The sequence below is a fragment of the Nerophis lumbriciformis genome, linkage group LG10 (genome assembly GCF_033978685.3).
Source record: "Nerophis lumbriciformis linkage group LG10, RoL_Nlum_v2.1, whole genome shotgun sequence".
Classification (NCBI taxonomy): Eukaryota; Metazoa; Chordata; class Actinopteri; order Syngnathiformes; family Syngnathidae; genus Nerophis; species Nerophis lumbriciformis.
Window position 1 is genome coordinate 18,315,397 of NC_084557.2, and position 26,587 is coordinate 18,341,983.

Below are 26,587 nucleotides of genomic sequence, written 5' to 3' on the forward strand. Positions count from 1 at the left end.
GCCTCCCTCAGCTTCCTCCTCCAAGGTCAGTGGCTCTAGAAGCCACTATTTAACTCCTCCCTCCCCTCAGTGGACAACCACAACCCTCCTGGTCCTCCACGCCCCCTTCTTGGCCGGCCACCCAGGCAGTAATGACCGTCCTGATCCAGATTAACTCCTAGGTGTAACCTTGTTGTTCTACACTCCAAGATGGGACGGGAGACCACAGACAGGATTACGCAGAGATCCAAGGGGGATTGGGTTCGAGACCCAAAAACACTCCTGCATCTACTAGCACAAGTACATGTTAAATCTTGGGAAGAATGTGAGGAATTTAGAGATCTGTAAATCAAAAGACTTGTCGATGACATTGTTTGTACATACACTGCGCTGTAATCCCCACACGGTCTGACAGTGCCAAAAGGAGACAGGTCGGGGTTAAACATCTTAGAAAAGGACATAGGAACAGACAAGGAATGCATTGTAATGGCATACAAAATAAAAACATAAATAGGACATTCCACCTGAAACGCAGAATGTCATGAAGACACATTGTCTTCAAACAAAGTGCTCTCCTGTAGAGGCCGTTCAGGAGATTTGCAGAGTGTTTAGCTGCATCACTTAGTGGATTTGGATCCTCTAATGGGATTTGATGGAAGAAGCGTCTGATAGGATGAGAAGGAGCTAAATACATGCAGACATTTTTTTATGAAGATTAAATAATTGTTCATGATTTATAGGCACTTTTCCTAGCATAGCATGGGCCTAACTATAGTCAAACGAGCTTGACAATGTTAAACTGGAGTGTCCTTGTGAATTGTGAAATGTCATCAGCAAAAAAGGGAAACATTTTTTCTTAGGATTTGCTGCCCCACTGTGAAAATTGGTGGTAATTACAATAACTGGCAAGCTAATGACATCATACTGTTTGGCCTTATAATTATAAACACACGCTCACCAGTTCAAGAGTCGTATCAAAAACTTTGCATTAATTCCACTGTTAGAATTAAACATGCATCATCAACATCATATTTAGTGAGTGACCTGAACTTCATCCCACTGAGATGTGGTTCTAACTGAAGACTAAGATAAATTAAACAAGATAAATAATGTAAGCAAAAAATCTTAGAAACATTTTTTGATTTAATACAATTTATAAATATATTTATAAACTATAAATGTATATTTATAAATATATTAAAACCATGAATTGAATGTAATACACATGATCATAAATCACATTATAAATGTAAAAAAATTAAATAGATTTCTAAAGTGTATTATAATTAATTTAAATAAGTGTTTAAATATATCTATAAATTATAATTACATATTTATAATGTTAGAACAATAATTACATCTAATGGACAATTTATTATAAATCCAACCGTAAGAACCTATTTAAATTATAGGAAAAAAATCATGAAAATATTGCTAAATTATATTACAAATGTTATACTATACAATTTATAATAAACAAATCTATAAATATTAAACGATTTGTGTAATGTAATGACATTCATAAATATATTAATGAATTATAAACATATTTAAATATATATTTTTTTAATTTAAACTTGATATACAATGTATTATACATATTTAAATATACATTTGTAAATATAATAAATATAATAAATCAATTTAATATAATAAAATTAATATATTTATTTCTAAATATATGTATACATATATTAAAACAATGAATTGAATTTAATATAACATGTATCATAACATTATTTAATACATATATTTAAATACTCAAATTTAATATACAATTTAGAGATGTATTAACAAATTATATATATTAAGAAATTGAATACAGTTTATAATATACATGTATAAATAAGTTAAAACACTTGATAGAATTGTATATAATAAAATGTATACATATTGTTAAATATATACTAAATTAAATCCCTGCATTGATACTTAACAGTTTAAACAAAGTGAAATAAATTACAAGGTTCACATCATTAGGAGATGAATGCAAATGTGTTCTTCTTGTCATCATTGGGTATGATGCACCTCAGAAGAGTCTAATCTGTTCAAGTGAGTCCCAAAGGTCATGCGTTAAAAATAAGCATTTGTAATCACAATACAACATTTAAATGTCATCCCCTAAAGGATGCACAGCAATAGTTCTAAAACCTATTTTGTTATTTTGTAAAACCTATATGCTTGAAATAAAATGTGACTTCATGTTCAGGAAAGGAAGCCGGTACAGTATTCCAATCAGTTTAATGACTTTTATGGTGTACATAATAACACAAGGCATGGTAATAAAAAAAAAACATTCTAAAAAGCACATAAACACGACTGATTCATAAATACAGTACCCTGTGTTAAAAAAAGGCAAATTTTAAATACTGCATGAAAACAGTGATGGTGATTTAGTAAACACATTACAGGTCGATGTATTATTTCACACGACCAATCAAACCTGCCTTTTTTTTTTCTTCAAACTCATCCAAACCTGAGCGCTAAGTAGTCTGCATACAGTGCAGCAAAACACAGCTTGGTACATACAGTACCCATCATGGCCAAGTACTTACCTTCTCCATGATCTACCTTTTGAAAAAGGAGGGTTTCAAGGCATTTGTGTCGCTATTGATGCCTAAACATTGTTTCACAATAAAGTACAAAACAGGACTTGTATGCAAAAAGTCCATAAAAGGTCCAGAAGTAAGAGTTCTGACTAATCTAAGACGTAGGTAGCGTAATGTAGTCTGTGTAGTACACACTTCCTGCCTGCTTGAACTATGACCTTACTGTGGGTCAGGTGACCTCCTTCACAGTGTCAAGGCAAAGCATGGCTCATCATGGCAGAACACATGAAGTGGAACTTGACGGCAACAAAAAAACGTGTGCATGAGAACCATGACACTTTAAAAAACAAACTGTAGGTCCAGCTTCTTCATGCTGTTCTTCGTGTAACACTGTCTCATAGCGATATACAGGAGGTGGCTGCATTATCAAACCACTGCGGGGTCACGAATAATCTCCAAAAGTGCAGTCAGAAACATGAATAAACTAACCTGTGTGATGTTGAGCAGGACTTTCTCTCTGCTGTACACTTCCATGGGAAGCATGGGCACATTTTGCACGCACAGTTCCAGTTACCTCAGCTGTGGTAGCTGGACAAAGAGCCCTGCTTCTGTGAGAGGCGCAACAGTTCCTCCCGGATGGCCTTAATCAAGGAGGCCGAGGACTGGGTGGGAGGGGTCATGGCCAATGGGGGCGGGGCTGAGAGGTAATCCACACCAGTGTCCAGGTGAGCAGGAGGAGCTGAGGGCTCCCTGAGGACACTCCTGGGCATCTGGAAAATGGAAGGACAAACACACAACCTTAGGCACAATCTAAAACATGCATACATCTTAAACATATCCACTCTTATCCTGTAGATGACAGTATTGCTTGCTTTTTTTCCCCTACTGGTCCACCTGGCCCAATGCGTGCAGATAGCAATTGCGGCAAGTTAAAGTAAATTTCTTAATGCACATTTGAACAAAGATTGGCAACAAAATGTGATGATGTTTGCCATCCTTCTATAAAGTTCCATGGAATCAGTTACTCCACAAGCTAACTACAGTCATACCTGTGTTAACGGTCACCTGTCTGTGGCACCCACAAACATTTCCCCCACAGAGACAAGTAATGTTATAAACTTTGTCTACAGCAATCACAAAATATATATATTTTTTACTTCATATAGTGACCACTAATATAGAAATTTGCTACAATTATGAGTGATGTTGGTACTTAAACCTTTACTGAATATTTTATTTTTGGCGAAGATGGCGATGAGTGTACGCTACCTGTGTACTTTGCCACAAGTTATTACTAATTCAATCATGTTACGTCTTTGTGTTCAAAAGCTGTGTTGATCTTGCCCACCTTTTTTTATTACTGGGTTTTAAGGGTGTCCCAACTTTTTCACTCCCAATGATACCGATATTTGAGTCTTGAGTATTGGCAGAAACCGGTATTACTCCAATCAGCACAAATCATCGTACATACTTTTATTATTTTGTAGTGTGTAATGTTAGAAAAGGTCTGATGAAGTAAAACCACTCAGATAACAATGATAAAACATTGAAAAACACAAACTTTATTTATGTTTCTGTTAATGCGTTTCTTGGCAACAACACAGTAATTCATTAAAATAAGAGCATCCAGACTTGATTGTTAGTGGATACTTTCTAATAAGCTTGTGTGTTATTCCAGTGACGTCAATCTATGGAAATTACCCAAGATGTTCGGAGCGGACAATTCAAAATAGCTGACTGAATTTGTGGCATTTTGTGATGTTTAGACGGTATTCTCACACACTTTGCGGATTGTAAATACAATTGGATATGTTCTAATGGATACAATAAAACACAATCAAGCATATAAAGTCAACTTGTTGTTCCACTCTACTGGTACTTTAAGGACAATTAATACATACAGTATGTCTGTGTCAGGCTTGTTACTGACAGTTTGGTTTTGTTTGGGTTTTCCTCTGTGTCTGTGTTTTAGAATCACTTCCTGTCAGCGCTCTTATTTTAGTTCAATTTTCTTTTCCCTCACCAAGGTGGCTTATTTTGCAGTTGTAAAAAAAGCAGAGTTTTGTTAGTTAGCAAAGAACTGCAGGAAGCCAACTTCTCTTAACTGGGCGGAATTACTCCGGGTGTTGAGTTGAGAGCAGGCTAACAGGGAAAGTTTTAGAATTTAGATACATTAGCAACACAGTTGGACTCATGCAGAGTATTTATAAAACGGTAAAACTGAGTTACAAATGTGTTGGCAGTCTTGTTTGGCCACTGGAGTGGAATGATATATGCACAAACTGACTAGTTTGTTGTGTGATCGTTTGACCGTACAATAACCAAGGCAAACCTTTATCGAAAACCGAAGTAGGGCATAGAAACACGGAGGTAAGACCGTACTTTGATAGAAAGACCAAAAATAAAGTTATTTCGGTGTCGGCACTCACTGCGTTATCTGGTACTGTTCTGCAGTAACTGTCATCTCGGTAGTTGCTCCAGCTCATGCCACCATTCTGTCCAGGATGACCTCTGACCCCTGCTGGATAACCATTCATTCGGCTTGTCAAGCCCACCTGTGTAAGATGATGAAGCTGGGAGCCTAGTTGCACACACATCCCCCCACACACACACACACACACAAACACACACACACCAATGCATTACATGAGTTTACAGTAACCAATCTAATTTAGTGACTGTTGTCTATAGAGACTACTCCTTACAGTAAAAGCCTGATAGCATCAGTGTAAGTCACAGCCTCACTTGGGCCCTTTTAATAATTCAAGAGACACTCAGCTCTTTTAGGTTGACTTATGGGCTCAAGGTGTCTGACCCATTGGGAGTAAGTGTTAAAGTGTAGGGCAGTAGCTCAAATCCAGAAAGTAGTAGAAATTGTGGAGCATAAGCATAAACAGACGGTAGCATTTCCCATTTTTCTTTGTCAATACATACTGTAAACACGGTGCTGAATGACGCCAATGTAGCAGTAAAAGTAAACCTCGGCAGCGTTAACAGTGGTTTGACTCTGTACCTGTAGTGCCCCCTACTGGTCGTGGTCTCGCTGATGTGGGTGACTCATCAGCATAGAGTCCTCTGCTGGAGTAATGGCTGGCGATCTGGACCTGCTCCCCGGGCCTTGTTGCCTCTCCAGGGGGGAGGTAACTCAGTCCATGATCCTGCCTGAAATGCAACGCACAAAACATCACGTCTAACATCATACCCTTTTGCCTTGGAGACTTTGTATCTAGAAGTAATATACAACTATAAATACTTAATACTTGTATACAATACCACATGTCATGTTTTAAACTACAATATTGTTCAATTAAGGCCATTATGTCTAACTTGTGTGCTATTGTGTGCTTAGCTGATGTGTAGTTGCTAGCTCCTGCTGTAAGAGCCTATAGCCTACTATCTATTGTAAATAACTTGACTCAAATACAAGAAAAGACAAACCATGTGTGCTTATTGGAGGACATTTAGATACTGAGTGCCTGTACAGCTTTGCACAAGTAAACATACTGCAACACTGCTTGTATCGGAGCTTATATCAGCGATTGTACACGCAAGCCGATATCATACGATACCTGCTTTTCGCCAGTATCGGACCGATATCCGGATCCGGACTCCCCTACTCTAAGGACATCAGAACTTTTGCTGTGATTTCTCTCTGCTGTATTAAAGATACTTCAATGTTAACCTATTTAAATCAAGTGGATTTGTTGACCTGCTCTACTTTGTAGGAAAAGACTCTAAAAATCATGCTTGTGAATTAATTATATCTTATGCGCTCATGTGCTTGAGTGCCTCAGCAGCGTTTTTGGGGATATTGCTGGATCTGTTCCATTAAACCAATAAAATAAAGATGGCTCCTCCTAAATTATTCAGCGGTCCAGCTAACTGGACGGCGAGGAAAAGAAGACAAAGTGGTTGACATTATGTAGCACAGATCAATAACAGAGGTTTTGGTCCAGACAAAAGGGAATAAAATGCACTTGATTTGTGTCCAAATATTTGTTTTGTGTTCATTACCTTGGCATGGGGCCTTGGAGCAGAGGGGGGGATACGCTCAGGTCACTGAATCTCTGAGGGGAACACAGACAAAAATGTAATCAACGAGAGGACTAATAAGTTTCATAATGTGTTCTGATGAAATGTTTTTGCAGAATTCTATCTTCAATTCATGGTTTGCACCTGTGTGCCAGCTGCTGCTGATTAGCATAGACAAATACCCTCAGAGCACCATTTGCCCTTCAGAGAATCTAATATCTTTGACCATTTGGTTTCAAAGACAGTACAGCGGTACCTCAACTTAAGAGTACCCAAATTAAGAATGTTTTGAGATAAGAGCTGTCTCTCGGCTAAGTGTTGTTTTAAGATGCAAGCAAACATTTGAGTTACAAGTTGGCATAGTAAATGTCAGTGAACCACATAATATCCGCCCAAAACATTTGGTCTTGCTCGCTAGCTTTAGCTTATGCTAGAAATGGACATAACTTTGTTTTTCGGCCGTGGGAACGTAGAAAGTGAGTGTGAAGGACAGTGCTGAGAAGAAAAAGCGGATGATATTCATTGAATTAAATAAAGAACTAATCAAAAACATGACAGGTTGTAGTCGACTTGGCAAAAAAGTTTGACATATAACTGCGAGTCTGGACCATACTGAAGCAGAATGAGTTCAACACCAGCCAAGAATGTAAAGATATGTATACGGCGAACATTTATCCATGAAAATAACAAACAGCTGGTGGTGGTGTGTTTAAGGTTGAAGCAGTTGGAAGGAGATAGTAAAAGTCCACTCCCCAAGGTAAATGCTGTACATTATTATTACATTACCTCATGTAGTTGTTATAGTACATTCTATTGTATTGTTTTTATACAACATTTCTAATTTAAAAATGTGTTTTTCTTTTTAAAAGGCATTAAAATTGTGCTGTCTTGGGGGAGCCGAGCACCAATTAAAATGATTTTAAATAATGTTTTGGTGGGAGATGTTGTAGAAGTTGATTGAAGTGTTTTGAGTGAAGAGCTGCACCACAGAACCAATTATGTTTGTATATTAAGGAACTACTGAGATATTTATTTACCAAGTACACCTTATTGAAAATGTGAGTTGAAAAAATCAATTGCAGAATAGAAGCTGTGACAATTCGATATTTTAACAACAACATACGGTAAGTACCGGTAGTTTTTTTCATGATGACCTTTACTTAGAATGAACGTTGCTGCAATTTACAAGTAAAGGTATTTGAAGCATACATGGACATATATGAGTCGTACTAATAGTTAAAAATAATAATCATTGGTGGATTTAATTTGGCCGAGCCAAAAAAAGGGATCACACACTGTAATGTTATTGGACCACTTTTAGATTTGATTAGGGCATTGTTTTCACAAGCTTCTGTGATTTTTGCATTCATTTTCACCAAGATGTTGATAACAGATTCAGACCAGTCTTCTTTAGCACATCCATAATATTTGTCATTGTGGTTCAGATCTGGACTCTGTGATGGCCAATCTATGTGTGAATATAATGTCTCACACTCTACTAAATATGCCAAAATCCATTGACAGATAAGATGGCCATTCAGAGCTGTATATTTAAATAGTCATCTAACCTCATCCTTTGCTGAATCTAAACCTGAAAAACTACAGTAATCCCAACTCTATTTGCTTTGTTAAATCCAGATGGTGACTTTTCTTTTGTGGCCAAGAAGTATACTGCATTTTGCTGAGTCATGTCACATCCGGCTGTTTCAGTTTGCTGTTAAATGTTATGAAAGAAAAGACACTGGTCATTGATAAAATCCCATGTGCTTGTGTGTAAACTTGGTCGGTAAAAGATATTAGAAGTTAAATATTTATATAAAAAGAGTAAGGTTTGATAGTTGTTTTTAATGATTTTGATAAAAGCTGTTAAGTTAAGCAGGACAAATTAATGTCGAGTATTAGAAGTTTTTTTTAAAAAGGGCAAGAGCTATAGCCTTTGTGCTGGGAAAGGAACTTGAGAAAACAAGGAAAGGGAACGTATAGCATATACTTTACAGACCTCCTGTGTAAAGTACTTTAACCCTCAGGGGACAAAGACTGTTTTTTTTGTCCTTCAGTATATGTTTGCTGTGTTTTGGCCATCATTTTATGATACATGTTTTTTTCCATGTTAAATTAGAAAATTTCAATGTCCAAAACTTTCACAAATGTACGATACATGGGTGGTAATTAGACAATACCCATTTTTCCAAGGGCATAAAAACATTTTGGATTCATTATTTCTTTTTTTTCCCTCAAATCTCTCAATCAGCATCAGCCCTAAACAAAAATATTAAACATATTTTGAAGGGTTTTTGATTAAAAGTTGTTAATTAGCACACAATTGCATAACATGAGTTGTTTTACTCATTTTAAACCTGAGACATTATCTGAAAAAAAAAAAAGATTTTTTTTTTTTTTTTAAATAGTAAAATAAAACAAAAAACTTTTTGGATATTTTTGTTAAAGACTGGAGTTCTTTGAGAAATTTGAGCACAATTAAGAAATAAATGTAATACCATTTTTTTTACGCCCCTCAAAAATGTAAGAACTTTTATGTCCTCTTTGGCTTTGAAGATAATACAAATGTCCCTACAAGGTTAAATACTAAACTATGATTAATTCAACATAAAGAAACACTGTGCATTGTTAGAATATTCTAGAATATATACCCTTTTGCTCTACATTTTATTTGATTTAAATCCACTTGATAAAACATTCAAGAGTGGTCACTTTGACGTCTTAGACATGTGTTCTATCCTTCCCTTGCTACTGCAATGACTCCTGCAAGATGGTCTTTTGATTTTGTTTTGTCTCATATATTCATGTTGACTATTATTGCAAAAACGAAGATCTCGCAGGCCTCCTATTTACAGATTAGGATTTTATGCGTCAAAGACAGGAATGTTTAGCTCCACATTCTCATTCCCGAAATAAACTTTGAGCAATGCTGTTACTTTTACATGTGACCATTTTTATTCAATTTAGTTAAATCTTCCAGTTGATCTGACCTTTGACTGTTCAACAAAAGAACCAGGATATACTCTAAAAGCATCTTTATGATGATATTCTGACATACTACTTACACCAGTGTAAGAGCCAAGTCCTTGATAGGAGGGGCCCCAAGATCTGGGGCCATGGTCTGGAGGGCTGGTGTCTGAAGGGTTGACATTGACCCCTGGAAGGGTGACCCCGGCTGAACTGCCCTGAGAGGTGGGTGACACAAGGGCAAAGGCGTCATCCAGCAACGAACGCATCTGCTGCCTTGCCTCTTCGATGGAGGGCTGTGGAGCCATATAGGGGGGTGGAGGAGGGGCATGCCCAGGAGGTGAGGAGGAGAAACCAAGGAAGACGTCATCGGTGGGAGATGGGCTTCTGTGAGTTAAACCTGTGGCTTGGTCAAGGTCCGACTGAAATGAATACAAGAGACCCACCACATTGTGTGGTAGGTGCGTGTTCCCATTATGAGGCAGCCAAGCACTTCAGTTTAATTTGGACTGACTTTGGACTCCAAAGTAAAGTTATGCTATTCTACACAGTACGTTTTGATGACTTTTAAAGATAATTTTGTTGCACTAACCACAAAGGCCACATTGTTGACTCCAGGATACTTCCTATAAACAGGATCAGTGTCTTCTGAGATGAGGTGATCTTTGTCGGCATGGATCTTTCCTTTTGACTGCTCCTTCATCTGCTGTTTGGGAGATCGAACCCTGCGAGCACTAGGGAACAAAATTACGTAAATTAATATGATAAAGAATCGGCAAGTGGAGACGAAAAAAAAAAAGACCTTTTTTGGGGCTCTGTGAAATTCTGTGCATTGTGGTCCATGATCTTATCCATTTGCATTTGTGCTTTATGGTAGATGTGATCCTGGTCTTTGGCATCCCCAAGGCCACGATCTACATCATCCATTGCAGGGAAGTCATAGTGTCCCTTCCTCTTGGCACGGAGGCGGATCTTGTTTCGATGGTGCTCAATCTCCGATTTCTGCCTCAGAGCTACTTGAACCTGATGGGAAAACACACACATTTGACTGGATGACATTTTACCGTGCTGCAAATATGAAAGATTTTTGACATGTACTGAGAAGGGCAAACCTCCTTGTTCATTTGGTTAAGATCAGGCAATTTGGCAGCTGCAGTGTTGCTGTGCAAGGGTGGGACTGACATGGGCTGCATTGCAATAAGCTGCACTTTGTTAGGGAGTCTTCGGCTTATGTCTGAGGCCCGGGACATTCTATCAACATGTTCGAAAATGGAAGTTGATGACAACTGCTCACTGAGACCATTCATAGGAGGAGGACCTAAGGCAGACATAGAGATCACATTAATACCTAATGAGTCTATAAAAATAAAAAACTATGTTGACCGAAATCTATACAGAACGGACAATTACTGGGTTAAGGTCACGACAAAACATTCATATTTTAATATTAACATTTCAGACAATGATGAGTGGTGGGAACAAGCCAAGACAAAGGTTAACAGAAAAACAAATTGGAGGACACCAATTGGAGACCAGGCCGTAGGTCTACTTAGACAGAAACGGAAAAAAGACTCTTACCAATTTTATTTTTGCCTGCACCGCAACAGAAAAGAAACACAGTTTTATTGGAAATTATCACAGCACGCTAAACCTGAGTTATTTAAATGTTGTCACTATGATAAAAAAAAAAGGAAGGCATATAGACATAACTTCAGATCCTTGTTTGGACTTAAAAAGGCTGACTGAACAGTGTGGTAACTCTGACATACACAGTATACTCTAGTTCCAGGCAAAAAATTATCAGTAAAAAAATACAGTTCATTCCACTGTGGGTGAGTCAGACAGACTCGTGTGCTTGACAACTTCTGGCTCCACAACGTCTCTGAGTGGCACTGCAACCTTCAATCCATTGACATGTTGTCAGAGCAACTTCCGCTTTTTGATGTCTTTACATTACTTTCTAAACTTATTTTAGAAACAAAGCACACATATACAATTTCTGTCCACTGTTTCTTTCATGTTGTTTTCTAGTTCTCCCTACAATCATGTAATCGTACAGCCTTTCTCCACAGTCTAAGTCAGTGGTTCTTAACCTTGTTGGAGGTACCGAACCCCACCAGTTTCATATGCGCAAATTCAAGACAAAGTTATATGTTTTTGGTAACACTTTAGTATGGGGAACATATTCTAAGTAACAAAGACTTAATTTGGAGTTTTTTGGACACTAGGGGAACATATTCTAAGTAACAAAGACTTAATTACTAACTACTACTAATAACTACCATGAATTGATTAACGTGGACCCCGACTTAAACAAGTTGAAAAACTTATTCGGGTGTTACCATTTAGTGGTCAATTGTACGAAATATGTACTGTACTAGCTACTAATAAAAGTTTCAATCAATCAATCAATCAAACAATTTAGAGTTATTTGGTTAGGGTTAGAGGGTTAGGGCCAGGGTTAGAGGGTTAGGGTTATAATAAGGCCATGCCGAATAAGGCATTAATAAGTACTTAATAATGATTAGTTAAGAGCCAATATGTTACTAATTTGCATGTTAATTAGCAACTAATTAATGGTGAATATGTTCCCCATACTAAAGTGCTACCATGTTTTTTTACTGGTGCACAAAATGAACCGTGCATGAACATCACCTTGTTCAAAGAACAAAACCAACACAGTGCATAAACTCACAACAAATTACACACCTGCAAATCAGTGTGACTTCTACTGTTGCCGTATCTGTAATACGCCGATAGGGAGAAGTTTTTATTTACACGATGAGTCGGGTGTGTTTTGACCTTCGCCGAACCCCTGAGCCCGACTCACCGAACCCCTAGGGTTCGATCGAACCCCGGTTAAGAACCACTGGTCTAAGTAGAAAGAGCTGCAATCTGGAAACTAAAATTTTATATATATATATATATATATATATATATATATATATATATATATATATATATATATATATATATATATATACACACACACATACACACATACATACATACTTACATACATACATACACACACTTTAAATGTGTTTTTCTTAACATTGAAACTTGTGATTTTAATGTAGTGTCACAAGTTTAGATTTATGGGGAAGCATACAGTAGGATTTTGCAGCAATGAGGCAGGATTTTCGATGTGACATGATGTCTGTACTATGTCCTATGGGTCATTGCAGTACACTGTATATATATTAGGGCTGTCACAGTTCACGCTTTTATTCAATCACAAAACATTTTCGCATTAATCTTGTACAAACTAAGATTAATTTATTTTGAAAGGCAAAGCAAGTTTCAATACAGTGATCAGGCCAATGCGTACAAAAGCACAAAGATAGGTGAGGAGACTCCAACTGGTGTGCTCACTGGCAAATTTCACTTCAAATTTAAATAAAACTGTTTTCAGTTTAGAACAAATAAATGTCGGCATTCAAGTAATACTGTCATCTTCTGGCAGTGCTGCTGCCGCTTGTCTTCTTTTTGTTGCAGTGCCTGGTTTATGGGTCACAGGGCAAGGCGACCTGCGCGCACACCTGATTCTCGTTTCCTCCAGATTACTTAAGCTCTGTAGTCCCTTCACTCGGCGTCAGTAGATTTCTGATGATTCACTCATCAAGAGTGTTCATCTCTTCTGCTTTGGCTCCACTCACGCTTCTCGTTTACTGTGCCTCAGCCCTCACATTGCAGTAAAGTGTCAACTGTTACCTGTCCACACATTTTGTGTGCGATTTCTGTTTCATCACACCTTATGTATGCATCATTAGTAATTTTCCCTCACTCGTTTTGAATGTGCTTTTTGTTATTATTCATATTTCTTTTTTCCTCTGCGTTGGGGTCCTACTCCAGCTAAGATAATTCTGACAAAGATATAAATAAATTATGCTGGATGAAATTCTGACAATAAAACAACATTTGTGTCAAAATGTTGGTGTTTTTAAAGTTAATCAAAATAATGTAGGTAAGTAATTTACTGAGATGGATCACGATTATTCGAAACGGAAAGTGTGATTAAGCTGTAAATTATCTAGAGAATACAGAATATTATACTTACAACTCCAACTGCAGTTATACAGTATTATTGATACAGCTGTCATTTACAGCATAAATCATAATAATATATAGTATGTATTATTTTGTGTACAGTTGTCATTGCATTAATAAAGGTTTAATATATTTGTTTCAGTCTTTGTGTGCCCCTCCCCCGCCTTTTTATCTGTGTGTTGAGAAGTCGTGCGAGTGTTGCCAGGACCACTTGCCATTTAAAACATTGATGGGGACCTTACGAGTCTGCTTGCTGTCGCTGGGCGTGGCCTGGCCTCTGAGGTTCTCCTCAGTTGACTCTCTTCCACTGGAGCGGTCACTGACCATGGAATCGCCGTCTGACGGCGAGATCCTAGCCACAACACATACAGACACATTAAAAATAGATGGACCTGCGTGCAGGAATACCATGCATAATCAAAAATATCACTTTCTTGAAAGGTCAAAGCTTTTCTGAAAGGGGCAAAAGGGGGTTTTCAGGATATAATAATGTAGTTCTAAGCGTATTGAGAGGATATTTAAAACCATTGATGAAGTCATCCTGGCTACATCCATTCCCCACTGGTTTATTGGGCCGTAATTAAAATAAAATAAAATGGAGAGGTAAAGAAAAAATCCTTGACAGAGCAAAGAAATTGCCCTCAGAGTCTTGTGTACAAATTATTGATCACAAAATCTGTCAAAGCTTTGTGTCTGGCTCGGCTTTAACAACACTGTATTAGTATCATTGGCTTGAGGTCTAAACAGGACATAGTGAACTCAATACCAATGCCACAGGTTAGACACATATGATGCCATATGTGTGTCTCTATTTTGACAGCCGGTATTGTACGCAAAAACCTCACTTAAAGAGGGCGGTCTTCACCAACGTTAGCACTTGTTATCAATTATTATTACAAGCAGTCTTAGTTGATCACCCGCAACATGCCCACTAATAGTACACGCAAATAGTTGCACACGCTATTTAGCACGTTTTTTGGATATTAGTAGATCAGTCCCTCAGTCTTTGTTTTTTTGCATTGAGTATGACTGCAAAAAAGGCCACCATGGGGCAAAATAGTTTTGAGTGCACTTTGATAAAGATGGTAAGAAACACTATTGAAAGTAGCAAAGTACACAGGTGGCATCTACTGTACATGGATCTCTTCTTTCCTCTCTGCGCTTTTCTTGTCTTTGCCAACAAGAGTCTTAATAATTGTAAAAGTGAAATTTAAATCTATTTTATTCCTCATTTGTATGTATTTTAAAATGTGTTTTATATTAATATTTTTGGGAGTCTGGTACAGATTAAGTAGATTAAAAAAAAAAAGGTTTTGTTTGCCTACAAATTAGTTTTCACCTCACTTTGTGGAACTGAATACTAACAGAAATCAAGTTTTGACTGTGAACATTTACACTATTTTATCTATGTCAAAAGATAAAACAACACTGCCTTGCACTTCCAGGATCACTGACCTCTCTCGTCTTCGACTGCTGCGGGATGTCTTTGTAGAGGAGGCAGAGTTTTTAGATATGGGAGCTGGGCCCTCCCCATTCTGGGATGGACTGGGGCCTTCTTTATCTGACATGGGCAGAGGCCCCACTGAGATTGATTCCTGCACCACCGTGACGTCATCTTTGTTAGGCTGGCCAAGATGCAGCTTGGCAAAGTCAAAGCCTTTCACACTGGGAGCCTGCAACTGTGTTTTAGAGATAGAACAAAGAGAGACATTTAATAAGAAAGAGATGAATCATACTCAACAGTTGGTCTATAGTTTTGGTATGGCGTGGATCCAAACACAGGGTGGGGAAAGAAATGGGTATGAAAAAGAGGGATGGCCGAGAGTGATGGGGAAATGTTTTTGACTTGGTCTCTTATCAGGTGAAGTACAAAAAAACCCGATGCGCTTTCACTTGACACTAATGACATGTTCACATATATTTTGTGAATTGTGTACACCGATATATTGATCACAATGTTTCTCTCAACCCAGTGTGATGCTTAACAGTATGCAACAACTGGCCCAAAGAGAGAGAGAGTGTGTGTGTGTGTGTGTGTGTTGTTTGCAATGTGCTGTTGCATACAAACAATGACAGTCTTTGAAGCTAAAATAGTAGACCCATTTTATTTCGATCAACACTAAAGCTGAATGAGGTGACGTGGGAGTCTATTGAAACAATAATCTGGCAGACATAAATTACTATTTTGAGCCACAACAAACACAGAAGGACATAAATAAACTAATCTTCACTACATAGAGACTGTACATTGCTACCACAGAACTACGTATATGACACACTGATGTGATATGACAGAGCATGGTCCTAATGTCCACTGAAGCCACAAACACCATTTCTAGATATTAATGCCTGTACCTCCTCCTGGACCCGCCTCCCTTTAGGAAACACTTTAATTCTCTCTTCTTTCTTCATCTCTTTTGATTTCCTGAGTGCTGCTTTGTATTCTTGTCCTGGTTTGAATGCTCTCCCGTTAGTCCTCTTCGTGTTTTCTTTTTCCTCCTCCTCCTCCTCCTCTTCTCCGTCCTCCTCCTCCTCACTGGGTGTGCTGTTTTTGCTCTGAGAAAGAGCGAATGGTCCCTGAGCAGAAGCAATGTTCGACACCAGAGATTCTTTTCTAGCTGAACTAATTAGCTCAACTAAATCTTCTTTTCAATAAGAAACAAAGTTTCCAAATTCTATCCCGGTTTTCCTGAGAACCATCTTTCTCTGCAGTGGTCATTTTTTGTTGTTGTTTTTTTGTCAGTTACACATTTCTGAAAAAATAGTATTGTTATGCAAATTCCAAATGTCCACTGCAGAGGACTCTGGTTCTCAGGAGGATATAAACAACACTACAGAAACAAGAGCAATCATCTAAATCCTCTGCCAAACACTACTCTGTACCTTTCCCATTTTAACATTTTCTTCTTCATTTTCTTCTTCTTCATCTTCATAGTCCTCTTCCACCTCCTCAAATTCCTCCTCCTCTTCTTCACTAAACTGTACACCCCTCTCATGCTGAGGTAGTGCCATGTGAACGGGGGACTGTGAGGTAGCAGACTGCGAGCAGAGGGGTGAGTGGTGTTATGTGACACATGATGATGTTAGATTAGTTTCCATTGTACATTAAACAAATTACATCAATATGGGTTCATGAGCTCGGTTCAAAGGCAGAGCATTTACTGGTAAGAGAGGGATCAAAGCCAGATGCATGAAACGTTGTCTAGTAAGACAGGAAGTCCCAAAATACATCTAAGTAGCCTTTAATGATGTAGGGATTTGCCTGACCATGAGCAGCAGAGAAACAATACTCTTCGGTTATATTCCATGATTCATGCTCAACTGTGGTGTCTGTTTGAAGCATTACTAAAATAATAGACAGGGCCAGCCCCTGGCAATTACACTCTATGCGGTTGTTTAAGGGCACAACGACCTTCACATGATTATGTCGAGCGGTCACTTTAGTAGCTGATCATCAACGTGGTCGTCGGATTCTGCAGGTGTTTGCTTGTTCTACTATGATAGACTGAATGACCTCATGGTCATACTGTATACTTTGTTTATGCTAAACTTTTAATCAGCGGTGAGTCAACATGTCTTTGTTATAGTTTTAGTTGGATTTGGCAGCATCACAGTAGTGTACATTCAAAAAGCCCATTGAGATAATTACTAATTTACTCTTGCTGTGAATGCTGTCATTGAGCCTTACGGCCATGTTTCTAAAACAACTGTACTATTCAACTTTATATTGTGACTGAACCTTTTCCCCAAAGACATCATGTATAAAGAACATTTGTTGTTTTAAAGTTTTTGCCAATTTACAGTGTTTTGTTTACATTTTCAGTTGATGACAAATTAGCATAGCAGTTTTGAATTGGGTTCATTGCAGGAGGAGATATCGAACACTTTTCTTTCCAATTGTATCGATCAACCTATTTTTTTTACACTTTCAAATGAACTTTGGACATTATACGGAATATAAACACAGGGCTACTGAACATTTTAATGTTCATACATAATTATTTACAAATCTTTGCATTACTTGTAAAAGATTAACGTTACACTATTTCTTAAGATCTAATTATAGACATACTTGAACTGCATTTTGTTGGTTGTCTCTCACTCAGGCTCCCATAGCCGAATCCACTTCTGGTCGTCAAGTGTAATACAGTAAACCCTTGTGTTATTGCCGTTAATTTGTTCTGGACCTGGCTGCGCTATACATTTTTCTGAAGTATGAATTATTAATTATAAATGTAATATTTTCATAACTAGAGCATAGAACACTTTTCTGAATGCAGTTGTTAACATTAACAAAACCCTCTAGACATGAAATAACACCCACATATTAAACTTTACAAAGCTGCCAACTTTGAAGCCCTAACGTGTTACACTGGAAATATTAAATATCAAAATATTAAATATCTTGTTTAGGGCCACAAAACCCTAGCCTAGAAAACATATATGCTGTGTTATACAAATCATTCATTATAGGAGTAACAGCTACTCTAATGAGCTAATTTGATAATGAGTGTGCATTGATATTAATTAGACGAGTAAAACCGCACAGCTCTGTGGTATTTACCTTCTGTCTCTGCTGGATGGACGCCATGGCATCTGGCTGGAACTCCAGCTTGTCTGTTCGACACAGTTTCCAGTAGAGGATGGAAATGATGATAATGACCACCAGGAGAGGAATCACCACTCCGATGATGATCCACACGTTGGGGTTCTCAGTGTCAGAAGGTAAGGATGACATCTTCTCTACAGCTTAAGTGTGGCAGAGACACACACAATAATTTCAATACTTCATACTTATTTCAAAGTCTCTTGGGAAAGTTGTCCTTCTGCCTCAAAGCTGTAATACAAGCAAACAGACCTTCGCTATTTTAAATTCACTCGTTTCATCCCCTGGGAAAGTTCATTTAAGAAAAAGGAGGCAGCACGAGGACAGACCTTCCTTTAGGGCTATTATTAGGTTTTTGTCCTTTCTTCAGAGACGCACTGTTGATATGTGAACATTACCGCTAACATGAAAGGGGTCAAATGAAGGTAGAAAAGAAAAGTTTGGTGGCCTTATTTCTTAGATGTGGTTTGTAAACAATTAGAAAAACAGTTTGTTAAAATATCTTCTTCTGACTTTTGTAAAAGGTAAATCGCACAACTAACTAGAACCCGCGTGACGTTAGCCCACCAACCCACGCAAAAGTTTGTTGGAATAGTCTCAATTGTTGGTGCTAGGTTTGTGCTGGGTTGTGCAGTTGAAATGCAAGGATTAAAAGGAACTTTTTTGTCACACCAGCACATATGAGACAGCACAACATTTAGTACCCGAGATCCCAGATTTAGCCCAATGACTACCACAAGAACATTAGTATGTACAGTACACAACAATTTACATAGAATAGGATGTAAATAGAGTACTGTAGGTTATACATAGCATAGGTTAATAGGGGTAGATTGAAAATATGATATAATATACTAAAAATAACTGGAAAGTACACTAACGAATAATGCAGATACATAAATTACAGCACAACAAACACACATTGGGCAACACGAAGGGCAATTTGCTGTAAGCAAGCTGAAGTGTGTCTGACCATCATCTCCTGGGGAATTCAGTTTCAAAATATATATTAGCTATATTGACCCTGAACTATGGTAGGTCTTAAGTCATAATAACTGTAAAATTAAATGTAAAATAAAAATGTGACTAGCTTTTATTGTTAATAAAATCAAGTCACATGGTTAAAACATGATTCTAAAGTGGATACTTTGTGCGGCCCATCCTCACCAAGACTCTACCTCCAGCAGCCCCAAGATAAATTGAGTTTAAGACCCCTGCTGTTTAGTGCAACTTGAATGTAAAAACAAAGACAGAAAACCAAACCAAATAACAAGCCCCGAATGGTTGTTTGTGCTCTTATTGAAGATTTAAAAGTCAAAGTTTTTCAAGCCCCTACATTTTTCCCACATTCAACAAAAAATAGGCTCAACTGTTTGTGTTATGTTTGTGTGGTTGAAATGATTTATTATGCTGTATTTATTTTTTGAGATATTAAAGATTATCTCAAAAAAAGATTATATCTAAAAAACAAAAACTGCACGATCGATAATTTCAACTGCACAAACCAGTACAAACAATTAAGACTACTTTGGTTGAATTCAGAGAAAATTGGTGGCTGGGTGAACTTCTAGAACTGTCTTTTAAAACTCAGAAACAAAAACAACACAAACTGCCATTTTAGAGACACGAACAAGCACAAACCTATTACTCTGTCAATTAAATGTTGTACCCAAGGTACTCACGTTGTGCTAAAATGCCTTGAACACGATATCCCAAGATAATGGCTGCCTTTTGGACATCCAGGCTATTAAGTATATCGGCCATTTCAACAGCAGGGACCCTCTGACCATCAGGGCCCTCCACAAAATACACGACCTCCAAGGGATGGTCCATGCCCGCCATCCGGTTCATGCTCACAACCTGGGAGTTAAAACAATCAAGAGTTGCATGTAGTCACTTGTCTGGAGGGCTACCAGCTAACAATGCAATGAAAGTAGGGTAAACCCCACTCACTCAGTCACATCTATGGCATAACACAAAAAGCTATCAAAACTGTAAAAAGCATTAGGCATATATTATCATTATTATGTTAAAAGACAGGAAAAGAGAACATATGACTCAGATGATATGCATAAAAGACTTACAAACAAGTCCAGATGTTGGAAATTGGCAGTAGATCACTCAATGAATGTTAGTACTGTTCAGGAACCAAGGCTTGTAGTCCTAACACTTACCATTATTATGTTTTTGTTTTTGTTTTGTTTTTGTTTTTTTAAATCACATGAGACTGTTTAGTCATTTTAACCTCAATGCAACAACAAATGCCTTGCTGTCTAACAGATTACATTTGAGAAACTGGAAAAAAAATCGCCCCCATGTGCTTACTATATGTGCTTATGATGTTTCAAAACATCAGCGTACAATGATATTCAGTGAATATAAACCATAGCCATGTAATTCTCTTGGAACAAGGCAGGTACAAATATTGAAATGCATATACTTCCATTTGTCAAAATTGCATTTTTTTTTCATCATACAAAATGGTTTTCTTTTTCCCATTAAGGCAACAATTTTTTTATCTCTCTGGTTGCCCCAAGGTAGTCAGTTGTTAGAAAGTCATAGCTGAGAATAAAATAAATCAGTGAAGACTCTTGGGAGGAAAGAAGTGTGATTCAAATTGCATTGCCCTTGTTGTATATAGGTGTTTTTTTTTACTGTATTAATCCCCTTACGACATTCTGTTGTCCATTAACTTTCTATATAGTACTTTAAAAGAGGCTGGATGTGCATAGATTTTTTCGCCTTTCAATCATAATATAATGGAGGAGAACCAGTGCGTCTGTGCCAGTGTTCATTGGTAAACCCTCCCTTCTAAACACATTAAGAGTTTGCGCTGCACATCACAGTTGACACCCTTTAGCGCTGCTTTTAGCTCAATGCATAGTGCAGTTTTCTCAGGGCATTCAATCGATCCCAACTGGATTGTTTGGTTTGTCTTAGAAGACGTTTCGCTTCTCATCCGAGTAGGCGGTGCCGATACCTCATATTACGGGTTTTGACAACAGCCGCTATACGAGATCAGACCAATCCAAGTCTATGCGCATGAACTGATGAAGCCTACTCGGATGAGGGGCGAAAAGTCTTCTAACACCAACCAAACAGTCCAGTTGTGATCAATTGAATGCCCTGAGATTACAATGACCTGAATGAATGAGAACATTCATGGACGCAGTGCAGTTTCATTTGGAAAACCTAGGTTAGAGTTCCGTGTGGAATGAAAGCAAGGGTTGGACGAGGCGGGTTACAATAGGTCTAACACACTAAGGGCCTTATTTACTAAGATCCAAATACCACACGGTAAACAACATGTGTGATCTTTAAAATAGTGTGTACTATAAGTGGTCATGTTGCGTGCGATTTACTATGACTGCGTGTGCAATTGAAAGTGTTTCAGATCGCCTTAAAGATTTTCTGTGTACTTTACAGTGCATCATCACAGAAACACTCATTTACTGCACATATTAATCTTATCATCCTGCGGTATTATGCTGTTTTCTAACATGCAGGAGACATGTACTACTTTTTATGGGCATTTTAAAAACAGTCCTGCAGTGCACCTATAAGGAAACCACATTTATAATGTTAAACTGCATTTCTATCCAAAGCTGCCCTGGGATAGACTGACAGAAACATGGCTGCCAATTTGCGCGACCGCCACCAAACAGTCATTACACCAGTGTCAGTGGCACTGGGAGCAAACGGCTATAACCCATCCATCCATCCATTTTTTACTGCTTGTCCCTTTCGGGGTTGCTGGAGCCTATATCAGCTGCATTCGGGCGGTAGGCGTCCTGGTTACAGCTACAGCTGTAACCAGGAACCCTCAAATTGCTGCCGCCACATTAACAAATTCATACTATTTTATGTATGTGAAATTGTTTTTATACTTTTTTAATCAAATTTGAATTTAATTTGATGCACGTGTTGCCGAGTTATTATACAGTATTTTGTTTACTTGCAAGTAAACAAGTCTCATTTGCAAATACTGAGTTTGTCCTAAGGGTGTTGCCATAGTCAGAGAGTTGTATACTGCCATTAGCTAAATGTGCCAGTCTTGTTCTTTGTTGAGCCCTGTAAGTATTGTACTTATTGCACATCAACTGTTTGATTTTAACGTGTATTTTAGTTGTATATTTGATTGTCCGGCTTGGTGGTGTTGAAAACGCCCTATAAAATGTTATCCATTTATAAAGGGACAAGCGGTAGAAAATAGATGGATAACAAATTCAATGTAGATTTGCATTGAGCTAGCACATTTGTTTTGATGCATTTATCTTATGTTGGAATATCATTGCTAAGTTATTTCATATCTCTTGTAAGTCATATTAACATAATTTTTGTCTGTAAGTCAAGTTTTACAGTGTTTGAAGTAAAAACCTCTTAAAAGGGCCCTCAACGAGAATCTTAATTGACAACCTGTTATCTGTCTGCTAAGCTAGAGCAAAGAGACGTTAGTGGCAGCAGAACAATGCATGATTTGTACTAAAACTAACTCATGGGAAAGAAATAGTTTCATATTTTATTTTTTCAGTGCAAAATAGCAAATTACATAATTTCACTGACACAACTCTGACTAGGAAGCGAACCCAGTACAATTGCCTTATAAGAGCAGCACTAACATTTGGCGCCACAGGAAGCAGTAAGAATGACTGAGGAAATGTACCACTATATTCTTGTCAGTGACTGCGCCGGAAGTTTCTAGGAATAAATTTGCGATAACATTTCATATTAACTCCTCTCATTCATTAACTGACATTTCAAATGTTCTTCACACAAAATGCTATGCACAGCACATGATCTGCGCATATAGGTGAGGCACTGGGTAAAAGGAAGCAAGTAAAGACATACTCCTTAAGTCGAAATCACCCTATTGTCTTAAAATTAGAAAATATAAATGTCTTAAAAAAGGAAATCCAAAACAAGACTTCATCTGTGGCAGTATGCCATTGGATAAGGTAGATAAACAAGCACATAATACTTTCTTTGTACAAAATAAATCCATATTTATGACTGCAAAACCACCATTTCAAAAGGAATAAAAATGCAGCACTAAAATTAGAGATGTAATCATGCAAAGAGGTGAGCACTGTGTGCTTACCACTAATTTGCTCCTGAAGTGCTTTGTGTTTTCATGACACAGCATCAACAAGGAGACAGAAAGGTCAAGACAGTTAAGTTGTTTCTCAGCCAGGATGATATTTATCACTTTCAGTCAGTTTTCCACTTTAAATTCTTCTTCTAAATCTTTGAGGCAACACTGTCTGCTCCATTATTATCTCCTCTCAAAACAGAGAAACTCTTCATCATATCAAATGCATGATTCAAGCAGACCGAGAAAAACAATGAATAATTCATTATTTTTTTGCAGCTTTACAGGTCACAGGAACCATCTAGAAATATGGCTACAGGAAGGAACAGCACTTCATAAGGGTGCAGTCTTTGAATGGCCTGCCTCTGGCCTGAATGGGATGCTGTTGCCATGTGTGCATCAGTGTGACACTGATGAGCAGGTGCAGGACTACTCCACAAAAGCAAGATCCTGATTAGCAAAGCAGTAAAGCTTTCAGTGGGTACCCAAACACCACTGCAAAGCTCAAATAATGGGCCCTCAGTACTGACTCAGGAGCACGGTAGTTAGAACTTGCATCACGCAATAGTGGATAGCAAATGGTACACTGAAGGATGTGTTTGAATGACCCAGTTATCTATTTACAATTTAACGCATTGTTCCAGTTGCGCATTAAATTATATATAATCATCATAATGTCATTTTTGACAAATTTAGAAGAGAGTCAATATTGAAAGTAGGACAGTTGGCGGACAAAACATGGCAAGGTCAATGGCATGTGACAATACAGTATATACACGGTGTACCTGAACGCTGCTGTTGCCGACACTGGTGGCTCTCTTGACACGTCTGACTAATCCCATGGCCTCCGCAAGTAACATGGCCACTCTGCGCTCAATGTTGGCTTGGAAAGTCCTCTGTCCCACTTCACTGTCCAGCACTCCCAAGAAAACTATATCAATAAACAGCACAACAAAATTACACCTATTTTTATGTACAGTATATACACATCTATTTACACAAACATTGCTGTACTTGATTAGATGTTTAGAAGGATCATGATTAAATTAACTCAAACCTTCATACCTGTTCTCACCCAGGAGGAGCGAAGGAACTGGCTTGTGTTCAACTTTGGATAATGGAAAGCTTTTGAAGGTAAACAAATTATGGCACTGTTAAAGACGCCATACAAAGAAAGTGAAAAGTGATGGACAGTTTAATAAACGACTCACGCTCAGCAATCTGGAAGACAGGGTAGCCCATGTAATAGCTGAATTCCACTTTGGTGAGCTTCATAAGAGCATTGCTGACCTCTGACCCCATTAGATAACCTCTTGAGTTGTGTACAGTGAAGGTGATGTCCACCGGAGACCTTCCCAGTCGTTGTTGATTTTTAAGAACAGTCATTGAAATATTTTTAATCTGCAGCAAAATTAGATAATCTTCATTTATGAAATCAGGCAACAAAAGAACAACATAGTCATACTTATTTTAATTTCAATTTAGTTTTTTGTCAAAGATTGTTACTCTCTGTAAGAGTGCCATCAAAGATTACTAAGTAGGGCATCAAATTGTCGGCCCTGTTAGTTATTCACAAAATGTTTCCATGCTTACACCAATTCCTAAATAAATATAACTGAAATATTTTACACAAGCTAAATCACTCACTACTTATCCTCGCAATAAGCCATTTAAAAAAGGCAAAATCCCTTAATCCTCGAAAACCAGAGCATGAATTCCTCACATGTACAGTACCAAATAGAATGAAAATAGCTATAAATGTAAAATTAAATAGGTTATACTTGTATAGCGCTTTTCTACCTTCAAGGTACTCAAAGCACTTTGACACTAATTCCACACTCACCCATTCGCACACACATTCACATACTGACTGCCATGCAAGCCCCTAACCACGAACCATCAGGAGCAAGGGTGAAGTGACTTGCTTAAGGACACAACGGACATGACTAGGATGGCGGAAGCCAGGGATCGAACCAGGAACCCTGAGGTTGCTGGCACGGCCGCTCTACCAACGGAGCTACGCCACCCCCAGCTATACGGTTACGTAAGATCATTACAATTACAAATATTTTAAAAATACAGCTTTGGCAATACACTGTACATTCAATAGAGTACATTTTTGACAGTCTTTAACTGAGAAAAATGGATGTTTTCCAGCCCAACCTTATAAATAAATACTGACTTAGTGTTTCCCCTAAATACAGGAGTGATCACCGATCCCTAACAGGACAATGTTTGGGATATTGACTGGGAATCAATCAAGCCAGTAGCATAGAAGTCCGTTGTGTGAACTACGACACGATCAAAGTCTCCTATGTCAAGTAGGCTTATTTAAAAAACAATTACATTTTATTGCCATACATAGAGGAAACAGTATAAACTTTAGGATGCGGATAAGGAGAGTGATAGCAATAACAACAAGCAGTGCAACTATTTTTGCAAACGAATAATTAACCCACCCATTTTATGAAAACCAAAAGACTAAATACTATTTTGAAAAAATCACATTAAACAAAGTCAAAAGGCAAATTAGTAGTTTAAGCTTTGTAGTAGGACATCTCATGATTTTTCATCCATGTTTGTCAACTTACATGCACTGTGAAATTGGCAGACATGTTAACGCGTCGAAGTACTTCGGCAAAGGCCATGGTCAGACCTCTCTCAATACTCTCACTGAAGTTGCAAAACCGTACATTAATATGATCAGGAACAAACTGCAGCACTGCACACAGGAAAATAAATACATTAATTAGAATAAAGCATGAAAGCAAAATACTTTCTTCAAACATTTTAATATAGGAATCATTGAAAGGTGATTCACCTGTATGGACTTGATATTTATTGTCTGGTATCACCCAGTTGGGAGACACAGACAGGAAGCGGTGTCCTGACCGTCGTAAGGCATTGACAACAGATATGGCAGTGTACACAACTGGACCTGATACTACCCGAAACACAAATTTTGGTGGTGGTTCTATAACCTGACAGACAGGAAAGAAAGGTTGTAGCAGTCTGTACAGTACGGAGTCAAAATACATACTACAACATCAATAATATCTTTAGTGTAAAAAACAATGTACCTGTAACTCAACCGATTTGTTGAATCTATGTTTCAGGATCTCTCTAACTTGAGATTTGGCATGTCCAACAGATACTCCAGAGGGAAAACCTTTACAGTAAAGAGTAAACAGAGTTACAATCAGATTTTTCTATATGACGCATGGAGATTCATTACATTATATATCCTCCTAACTATTTTTAAATGTCTTGAATTACACAAAGTCTACACACAGGTCAGTATTGTATTATAACAAA

At 37.8% G+C, this 26,587-nt stretch overlaps 1 protein-coding gene across 11 annotated transcripts in view; it reads right to left on the reverse strand.

Annotated features, from left to right (window-relative positions):
* Nucleotides 1–2,203: 2,203 nt before the first annotated feature.
* Nucleotides 2,204–26,587, reverse strand: part of LOC133612586 (UPF0606 protein KIAA1549) — a 44,352-nt gene continuing 19,968 nt past the window's right edge. For 2 of the 11 annotated variants that reach the window (XM_061970131.1, XM_061970132.1), the window contains exons 4-24: nucleotides 26,353–26,441; nucleotides 26,094–26,253; nucleotides 25,864–25,994; nucleotides 24,484–24,673; nucleotides 24,338–24,397; nucleotides 24,058–24,203; nucleotides 19,866–20,043; nucleotides 18,142–18,326; nucleotides 16,461–16,616; nucleotides 15,933–16,154; nucleotides 15,033–15,256; nucleotides 13,793–13,929; nucleotides 11,106–11,120; nucleotides 10,640–10,845; nucleotides 10,330–10,550; nucleotides 10,120–10,261; nucleotides 9,626–9,949; nucleotides 6,543–6,595; nucleotides 5,542–5,690; nucleotides 4,958–5,109; nucleotides 2,204–3,298 (exon numbers count right to left, since the gene is read on the reverse strand). In XM_061970131.1, coding sequence (XP_061826115.1) covers nucleotides 3,104–3,298; nucleotides 4,958–5,109; nucleotides 5,542–5,690; nucleotides 6,543–6,595; nucleotides 9,626–9,949; nucleotides 10,120–10,261; nucleotides 10,330–10,550; nucleotides 10,640–10,845; nucleotides 11,106–11,120; nucleotides 13,793–13,929; nucleotides 15,033–15,256; nucleotides 15,933–16,154; nucleotides 16,461–16,616; nucleotides 18,142–18,326; nucleotides 19,866–20,043; nucleotides 24,058–24,203; nucleotides 24,338–24,397; nucleotides 24,484–24,673; nucleotides 25,864–25,994; nucleotides 26,094–26,253; nucleotides 26,353–26,441 — 3,335 coding nt within the window. In that variant the 3' untranslated portion in view covers nucleotides 2,204–3,103. Of the gene's footprint in view, nucleotides 3,299–4,957; nucleotides 5,110–5,541; nucleotides 5,691–6,542; nucleotides 6,596–9,625; nucleotides 9,950–10,119; nucleotides 10,262–10,329; nucleotides 10,551–10,639; nucleotides 10,846–11,105; nucleotides 11,121–13,792; nucleotides 13,930–15,032; nucleotides 15,257–15,932; nucleotides 16,155–16,460; nucleotides 16,617–18,141; nucleotides 18,327–19,865; nucleotides 20,044–24,057; nucleotides 24,204–24,337; nucleotides 24,398–24,483; nucleotides 24,674–25,863; nucleotides 25,995–26,093; nucleotides 26,254–26,352; nucleotides 26,442–26,587 lie in introns of those variants that run through there. The other 9 variants (XM_061970134.1, XM_061970135.1, XM_061970139.1 and 6 more) reach the window with 9 other exon arrangements.